This window comes from Bison bison, unplaced genomic scaffold (genome assembly GCF_000754665.1).
Source record: "Bison bison bison isolate TAMUID 2011002044 unplaced genomic scaffold, Bison_UMD1.0 scf7180017864495, whole genome shotgun sequence".
Taxonomy (NCBI): Eukaryota; Metazoa; Chordata; class Mammalia; order Artiodactyla; family Bovidae; genus Bison; species Bison bison.
The window spans coordinates 11,689,337-11,698,704 of record NW_011495054.1 but is presented as its reverse complement, the minus strand read 5'-3'; the positions used below and the strand labels follow the sequence as shown (position 1 = coordinate 11,698,704).

At 46.4% G+C, this 9,368-nt stretch overlaps 1 protein-coding gene across 1 annotated transcript; it reads left to right on the top strand.

Moving 5' to 3' along the window:
* The first annotated feature begins 4,453 nt into the window (after positions 1–4,453).
* On the top strand, positions 4,454–7,554 carry LOC104980120 (chromosome unknown open reading frame, human C22orf31). Its single transcript, XM_010828717.1, has 3 exons — positions 4,454–4,624; positions 5,283–5,729; positions 7,040–7,554. The coding sequence occupies exons 1-3, from the start codon at positions 4,622–4,624 to the stop codon at positions 7,466–7,468; spliced, it is 879 nt and encodes a 292-aa protein (XP_010827019.1). The 5' UTR covers positions 4,454–4,621; the 3' UTR covers positions 7,469–7,554.
* The last annotated feature ends 1,814 nt before the right edge of the window (positions 7,555–9,368 follow it).

Below are 9,368 nucleotides of genomic sequence, written 5' to 3'. Positions count from 1 at the left end.
AGCCCACCAGGCTCCCCCGTCCCTGGGATTCTCCAGGCAAGAACACTGGAGTGGGTTGCCATTTCGTTCTCCAATGCATGAAAGTGAAAAGTGAAAGTGAAGTTGCTCAGTCGTGTCTGACTCCTAGCTACCCCATGGACTGCAGCCTACCAGGCTCCTCCGTCCATGGGATTTTCCAGGCAAGAGTACTGGAGTGGGGTGCCATTGCCTTCTCCAGGGCTACAATCTACAGGGTTGCAAACAGTCAGACACAACTGAAGCGATTCAGCTCCAAACTCAGTAATTAAGATAAATATTTAATCAAGTTTAAAATATATTAAATATATTTAATGGACTGTGTTTTTGAAAATTATTTTATCTTTGGCCTTGCTGGGTCTTTGTTGCTGCAGAGACTTTTCTCTAGTTGTGGAGACTGGGGCCACTCTCTAATTGCAGTGTGTGGGCTGCTCACTGCTGAGGCTTCTCTTCTTGTGGAGAACAGGCTCTAGGGCTCATGGGCTTCAGTTGTTGCGGTTCCCAGGCTCTAGAGCAAGGACTCAGTAGTGGCAGCGCACAGGCTTTATTGCTCCTAGGCATGTGGGATCTTCCTGGATCAGTGAGTGAACACTTGTCTCCTGCATTGGCAGGCGATTCTTTACCACTAAGCCACCAGGGAAGCCCTGGACTGTGTTTTTATGTACTTTTTAAATTAAAAAAAAAAATTTCTTGGCTGTGCCGTGTTGCGTGTGGGATCTTAGTTTCCCCAATCAGGGATTGAACCTGTATCCCCTACATTGAAAGCACAGTCTTAACCAGTAGACTGCCAGGGAAGTCCCAGTGGATTACATTTAAATGCAATATTTTTAAAAACTCTAAATGAATGCCCAAAAAACTCATGAACAGAATCTTAAATTTTTAAATAAAATCAGGATCTCGATTTCTGATTTTCCTTTAGTCTCAGACTCATCTCAGCACAATACTGTTACTGACCCTGTCTCCTAGCTTCTGAGTCAGGCAACTAGTGATGGAGAAGAGACGCAGTAGTTTGTCTTTTCTGACAGAGGTGAAGCGAGAAAAAGAATTTGGTTTTGAACATAATGAGTTAGAGATGTCTGTGGGGCATCTGGTGGCCACGTCTGAGAACCCAGAGCCAGGTCAGAAGGGGTTAGCAGGGTAGGCAGGACACCCTCATATCACATACTTGGCCATGAGAGGTGTGTGTACGGCACATGTGGTCTAAATCACTGGTCCTCTGAGTTTGCATCACGGCTCAGGAATCTACAAATTCTCTCATCCAGAGTTTCTCTCTTCTTTCCTAAAACTTCTGCATCACGAACTTCGATGTGTTCCCCTATGGGTGTGGAAGTTTACTTGCTTGGGTGTTAAAAACATCTTCTGTGGAAATTAAAAACAACTAAATTCCATTAGAATTTGAGGATGGGGCATGAAGGAGGAAGAGGAGAATTCATATGAATTGGCTCAATTTCCTCTTTATTCACCAACCCTCCAGAAAGAGAATAGGAGCTAAGAAAAACTACAGAGAAGAAGAGGGGTAGTAAAGGAGAAAAAGAAAGAAGAAAGATTAATAGAGCTAAAAATACAGTGAGGAGAGCCTGGCTAAACCTCAGAGAAGGGCAGATGTGTTTGCAAATAGAAGTGGTGATTTAGATATGTCAGGAAGAAGAACTCCAAAGGATGGGTGGAAAGTAAGAGTTATTTAGACTTAGCTCAGCACAGTAAAAAAGGTTCATTGGCCAATCAAACTGAGGGACATCTTTCTGCAACACGGAAGCCCTACGGCCTCAACCCCAAGTTCTCTGGACCAAGGGTTAGCACCAATGATGGAAACTTTTGCCATGGTTTCAGGACCCTGGAACAAATGCAGTCTTTCCATCCTGATTTCATACTTCTGAACAACCTTCAATGGAACAACCTCTGTTAAAGACTACTTTGTTTAATGTATCCTCATATACCCACTTCCCTGTGCACCTAACACAGCAGGGGACATTCGAGACAACTTCTAAAACCAGGGGGAGAAACTTCCCTGGTGGTCCAGTGGCTAAGACCCCGCACTCCCAATGCAGGGGGCCTGGGTTCAATCCCTGGTCAGAGGACTAGATCCAACACGCCACAGCTGAAGATTGCATGTGGCACAATGCAGACTGAAGATCCCGTTTGCAGCAATGAAGGCTGTGGGCAGCCAAATAAATAAGTTTGTTTGTTTTTAAAGAAGACCGTTGGTACCATTTTGTGAGATGATGTTGGTAAAGAGTCTAGAACCATGCTTTGGACTACAGTGAGCATTCAATCAAAACAGGTTTTACAGAAATAGGAGCAATCAGTTCAGTTCAGTTGCTCAGTCGTGTCTGACTCTTTGCGACCCCATGAATTGCAGCACACCAGGCTTCCCTGTCCATCACCAACTCATGAGTTCACTCAAACTCATGTCCGTCAAGTCAGTGATGCCATCCAGCCATCTCATCCTCTGTGGTCCCCTTCTCCTCCTACCCCCAATCCCTCCCAGCATCAGAGTCTTTTCCAATGAGTCAACTCTTCACATGAGGTAGCCAAAGTATTGGAGTTTCAGCTTTAGCATCAGTCCTTCCAATGAACACCTAGGACTGGTCTCCTTTAGGATGGACTGGTTGGATCTCCTTGCAGTCCAAGGGACTCTCAAGAGTCTTCTCCAACACTACAGTTCAAAAGCATCAATTTTTCAGCACTCAGCTTTCTTCACAGTCCAACTCTCACATCCATACATGACCACTGGAAAAACCATAGTCTTGACTAGATGGACCTTTGTTGGCAAAGTAATGTCTCTGCTTTTGAATATGCTATCTAGGTTGGTCATAAGTTTCCTTCCAAGGAGTAAGTGTCTTTTAATTTCATGGCTGCAATCACCATCTGCAGTGATTTTGGAGCCCCCCAAAATAAAGTCTGACACTGTTTCCACTGTTTCCTCATTTATTTCCCATGAAGTGATGGGACCAGATGCCATGATCTTAGTTTTCTGAATGTTGAGCTTTAAGCCAACTTTTTCACTCTCCTCTTTCACTTTCATCAAGAGGCTTTTTAGTTCTATAGCACACGTCAAATTACTCTGAATTATTGGTAAACAACATGAGGATTACTTTTGGGGCAGTGTCAACTGAAGAAGACAGAATTTAACAGAGCTTGAAGAGTATGTATCAGCTGCCATCAGTGTGAAGAGCTCTGTGCTAGAAAGAGATTCTGAGTGCTCTGAGAGGCAGAGCAGTGTTGCTCAGTGATTGAGTCAAAGGCCCAGAAAAGTAAATACATTTGAGTGTTTGGAACCAGGTGGTGAGGAAAAGTCAACCTCAAGACGGGAAAGGAGCGAAGGGAAACAGACGCGGTTTCCTGTGTCTTGCCTTCCTGTTCCCACAATGCGGAATAAAGGCAGACCGTAGCCCCAGAGCCAGGTCGCACTTCTCCGGGGCTCACCAACTTTGAAAGGATGCCTGCCTGACCAACCTCCAGACGTTCACAAACCCTTCCCAGAGACAAACCCTTTCTGATGCCCTGCTCTAAAACTGACCCACCTCTCAGGAGGTGAGGCCGAGGCTCCGCCACTGAATGGGCCCCATTGTCCTCCTGAGCCTCTGTGGGTCCAGATGCTGGCGGCCTGGAGGTGGTTCCATGGCGGCCTGCGGTGCAGTCTGCCTGCAACTTTGATTCACTCTGGGGACAAAAACAAAAACAAACAAACAAACAAAAATCAAACAGGCAACACATGTGATTCCAGGAACTCCTGCCAGACTCATGCTCTGTTTTTCCATCATTTCGCTCTCCTCCTCCCCCTGGGGAGGGAGCCTCCTTTGGCATTCTGCACATGAAATGTCAAAACCCCCAACAGGGGGAGCACCTGATAAGGAGCTCAGCATTGCCCAAGAGTTCCCAGGAAGAGGCGTCTTTGTTCTTGTTTCAAGCCCTTGACACTGCTAACAGCTCTAATTACTGCATTTGCCATGGGATGTAAAATAAAACCACATTCCAGAAACCATGTAGTCTCCCTGGGAGAGACACGCGGGCAGAGGTAGGTGCCCAGGGCTGCAGGAACGTGTTCTTTCATTTCTGGTCCCTAACCTTGGCAGCCGTTCTGAGAACGTAACAGTACCTTCTTTATGTGCACGGAGAAGGGCCCTTGTGCACAGGTAAAGATACATCTCTCTACCTGTACCCACAAACCTTGTCTGCATATTTGAGTATGCTGCGTGCAGAGGGTGCTTCTTAAGAATGTCAGGACCTTCAAAATTCACCCGAGCCATTTTGGGGGAGAAGAGGGCTAGAGAAGTTCCTGAGGCTGTAAGCACAAGAAAATAGAACTTCTTCCAACATAAATCAACTATAAAAATCTGATGATGTAACACCCACCCACACCCACATCACAAACCAAAGTGACATCACAAATACTAGAGATAATGGTTCAAAACTGCCTGTATGAGAGCCAAAATCTAAACAAACAGCAGTTTGCCCATGCATGACTGAGGCAGAGAAAGACAGGTGATAGAAATATTAAAACAAAGCAAAACAAAACAAAAAACAAGAGAGAAAAAGGGAAAAGAAAATACACATTTCTTCCCCCTACTAAGCTAGCTAAAATAAAGTTTAAGGCAACTGAAATATGGTAAGGTGATTTTATTTTATTATAGATGACATTTCTTAGAAAGCCAGGTCTCATTTAAGTGTGTGATTCTAATCTCTCCAAATTGTTCTCTTGTTCTTGGCTGGTCCTGGGGAATGGAGGCCAGCATCATTTACATTGTGCTTTTGCCTTTATAGACCCCAGAGTATATTTCCCTGCTTAGCAGCTTTTCTTGGCTCATGGCAGTCTGGTTAGAAGCGATTTCAGAACTTGGCGGGATTTTTACCTGCTGTCATTTCTGGGTTGCAGCAGAGTTGAGAACTGGCTACAGCTCTATAGGCAGCTCAAGTGATCCTGTCTCCCATTCCTCTCCCACTGTGGTTTCCCTTAGCTTTCCAGGAGACAGAAATTGCTTTTAATTCCTTATAAATGCTCCCCAACCCTCCCTCCACTTCCAGTGCAAGCATGCTATGTTTGAGAAACTGACCATCACTGTGACGTTGTGAAATTACTATTGCTTTCCTACTTGGTACAAAAGGCTTTGGTGAGCAGGAGAGAGGATATGTAGAAAGGTTTCTAAGAGTTTTTGGGGAAGGAATGGTCTTTAAAAAGATGTTAGTACTTTACCTCCAAAATAGACCTTCTAGTCTCAGCTTGAGAATTGGTCTTTTTTATTCCTCTTTCCCCCTTATGATTCTAGCATCCAATCTATGTGAGACGAGACCCCAGCATCCCTGCCTATGGGCTCCGGCAGTCTATCTTACTGAACACCAGGCTCCAGGACTGCTATGTGGACTCGCCAGCTCTCACCAGCATCTGGACAACCAGAACGTGTGCTGAGCCGAACACCACTGCCCCCACACCAGGTCCCACCTCTTCTTGGGAAGTTGTAAAGGAGCCAGTAATTGCCAGTTCCTTCTCCCTGGTGAAACTGGTGCTCAGGCGACAGCTGAAGGAGAAATGCTGCCCAGTGCCACGCAAGTTTGGAGACGCAAAACCCTCCAAGAGATTAAAGCCCAGGGACGATGCAACAATGAAAACCACCCAGCAGGGCGGAACAAGAAACTCCATCAGTTGCAAGAGCAAGCAGCCAGCAGGGCAGCGGCCAGGCTCGCTCAGGCGCAGGAAGCCTGCAGGAGGTGTCGAGGTAGGAGAGGGCCGGTGGTGGAGGAAATGTGACAGAGTGGGAAGAGGGAAAGGAGAGCTAGGGATTCCCATGAAGAAGAGGAAATCCTGAAGTTAAAGATGGCATGCGGGGGTCGGGGGGAGTTAGGATGGGGGTCGGGGGGTGATATAGCAGAGAGAATACAAGATCCGGGGTCATGCCTATGTGTCCTCTGCCCAGCTCGAGAGGAGGACAAAGTGGTTTTCAGAAGCAGAGACAAAAGGAACTTGATGTGAAGGGAAAATGAAGATGAGAAAGGCTCAGAGACACACGCCTGAACCCCAGAGCTGAGCCACAGATCTAGCTATAAATCTGAACATGGAGAGCTTGGCATCCAGAGGCCTGACAGGAGTCCAGCTCTGTTACTCCATGGTGGCCAGCAGAGCTCAGGAGGCCACTGTGCGGGAACCTGCTCCATAGCACAGGGAGCTCAGCTTGGGCTCCGTGATGACCTAGAGGGGTGGGATGGCAGCGGGGGTGGGGATGAGGTGGGAGGGAGGTCCAAGAGGGAGGGGATGAATGTGTGCATATATATCTGATCGACTTCATTGTACAGCAGAGACCAATACAACATTGTAAAGCAATTATGAAGAAAGTGAAAGTGTTAGTCACTCACTCATATCAGACTCTTTGCGACCCCTTGGACTGTAGCCCACCAGGGTCCCTGTCCTTGGGATTCTCCAGGCAAGCATACTGGAGTGGGTTGCCATTCCCTTCTGCAGGGGATCTTCCCGACCCAGGGATCAAACTCAGGTCTCCTGCATTGCAGGCAGATTCTTTACTGAGCCGCCAGGAAAGCGGGGTAATTATATTCCAACTAAAAAAAGAATGCCTCCTGGAGCTAGTCACTCAGGGTTCTGATCCCAAATCTGACTGTAATTGGCTTTTGTCATCTATAAAACGGGGAGTGACAGCCCTTCCTTCATAGGGTTTCAAGAGAATGAAATGAGTTAGTACACGCAAACAGTTTTTGAGCCGAGGCTGGCGCTGAGTAGATGCTTGGGGTCCTGTGTGGCACTCTGTAGGTGACAGCCGTGGCCCACCCAATGGCTGCGTGGCCTTGGGCAAACCCATTCCCAGATCCTTGCCTTTACAGCCGTCTCCCGCTGACCTTCCAGTGTAGTGGCAAATCGCTCGCAGAGGCGTCCCTGAAGGAATTCAGTAAACTAGAACATGCTAGACAAATGTTGGTTGTGGCTGTAACCAAGACTCGGGGACACAAATCCCAGATAATTATTCTGAGCTCCCTTCTCAAGTTTTAGCTTTGACTTCTCTGCTTTCTTCCTGGCTAGAGTAAAGAGAGTTCAAAGGAGAAAAAAGCGACGGTCTGCCAAGATCTTGAGAGCAGATATGCTGAACATGTGGCTGCCACCCAAGCGCTACCCCGGGACATGGGGACAGCGTCCTGGAAGGGCCGAGCCTCGCTTCCCGAAACCAGGAAGAGGCAGCAGTTGTCCGAGGACGCATTAGTCATCCACGGCCTCCCCACTGAGAGCTACCGGGCTCTGTACCATTCTGTGGTAGAGCCCATGCTGTGGAATCCTTCTGGGACCCCCAAGAGGTACAGCCTGGAGCTGGGCAAGGCCATCAAACAAAAGCTCTGGGGGGCTCTGTGCAGACAGGCTGCCGCCCCCAAAGATGCTCAGAAGGACCCGCTGCCGGGCACGAAGCAGCCGGAAGACCACGAGGAGCCTGTTGAGGAGGCTGTACCCAAGAAATAGCTCAAGAGGGAGAAATAGGAACTAGAGCTCACAGGATTAGGATGTTCTCTGCTGGATGTCTGAAAAATAAACACCACTTTGCACCTTCCACACGATCTCAGAGCGCTTTACAAATCAGTGACTACCTTCCCCGGGGCAGGGGGGAAACAAGCACGGATGGGTAGGAGATTCACTTTAGATGCAGGGCCCCCTCTCCACCTTCAGGGTTTGGTCATTCCCAGGCTGGACACTTAAACCTTTTTCCTACAAGTCCCTTTTCCTTAAAGAGGGGCTGGAGGGCCTCAGTCTTCCAAGTAGGAAAAGGCCTGGCAGGTAAAGTCGATGGTTACATCCAGCCTATGGTCCCTATTTTTAAAAAGTAGGCTCCTGGGATTCCCCCTCCCCTGCCACACACACACACAGGGCTGAGCAGAAAACTTGCCACCACCACCAGGGACATACTTACAAATGCTCGCCCGGGACATCACCCGGATCCCCAGTTACCTGAATTCTGTTTACACAGAAGCCCCCGTGGGTGACAGGCACTGCTTCAAGCACAGGTCACCTTTGTGGCATCTGTAAGACCTTTACCAAACAGAGCAACGACAGCATATAACACATACTTGATAAAATTGTATTTTTTTTTTTTACAGTCATTTGTACAATTTGTTACAAAACCATAGAAGACTACAATTTGTTTTAAATCATTTTTGGTCGGCAAATATGTAAAATCTGTGTGCAATTATCATGTATTTACAGGGCTTCATGTTAGTCATTTTCAATGATTATTCCAACAATGTCACACTCTCAACATAAGACATGGCTTAAGATAAATATATTAGTAAATAAATATTCTGAGAACATATTTCCATAAATGAAATGTGCTGCTATACATATACAGAATATACATAAGTTGTTTTCTAGCCTTTAAAACATTTTTTAAAAATGGTAATGTTGGAGAAGGAGCCCTTAGACAACTTTATTACAAAATCTTTACAGCAAAAGTCTTTACACAATATCTTTTAAGTGCTACGGGAGAAATATTAAAAAAAAAAAAAAACATTTTAAAATAGTGCCTTGTTAGACCAATACAATAGAGTTTATATAAAGAATAGAAAAAGGCAGTTCTGTGTAAAAAATAATACTCTTAATTAGTAATTATTTTTTAGACCTCATTTTAAAAGCATTAGTCCTGCATGAGCTTTGAGTAGGGGCTAGCAGCACAGTAGGGAGGGTGTGGGCCGTGGGCAGCAGAGGGAGCTTTACAAAACGGTGTGGGTTAGGGTCAGGGTCAAGGTAAGGGATAGGCGAAGAGACGGAGAGATAAGGCCAGCATCCCAGGGCTGTGGCCACAAAGAGGTACCTGGTGGTCCAGAACTCCCCAACCCCCATTTTTCACTGGTTCCAGCACTCTTCAATCTACAAGGCTGCCCTACACCCAAGGCTGGGCCATCGGACCACGCCCAACAGTCACATTCCTGCTCATGGGTGTGTGTGTGTTGGGGGTGGTTCTCCATGGAAGATTCGAGGCTTCTAGTTTCCACGTCTCCATAACCCCCACATGCCCCAGAGAGGCCACTGAGAAAAGATACTTATCATTATTGGAGTCTTACGACTTCAAAGAAGACAGTTCTTTTGACTTGAATGTGAGGCAATATAGTCGGGTCATTATGCTTTGTGACCCAACACAGATTTAAGACAATGGTTAGAGATTTCAAAGTCTGAAAAATTCATTGTTCTGTTTCTACCACCCTATAAAATATGAAAATTAGATGCATTTCTTTTGCCATCTGTAGTTACTGCTCTTTTCAAATGAAAATTGGACACATTTATTCTAATAAGCCCAGTTGAAGCCACATGTTCTCCTCATCCATTTATTGCTTAAGGCTGTTGAGGAGTGGTTTTTTTTTTCCCAGTCGGG

Bases quoted from the DNA above. Each gene is read 5' to 3' on its own strand.
- LOC104980120 (XM_010828717.1), top strand. The intron at 5,730-7,039 runs GTAGGAGAGGGC...CTTCCTGGCTAG, and splicing joins AGCCTGCAGGAGGTGTCGAG to AGTAAAGAGAGTTCAAAGGA.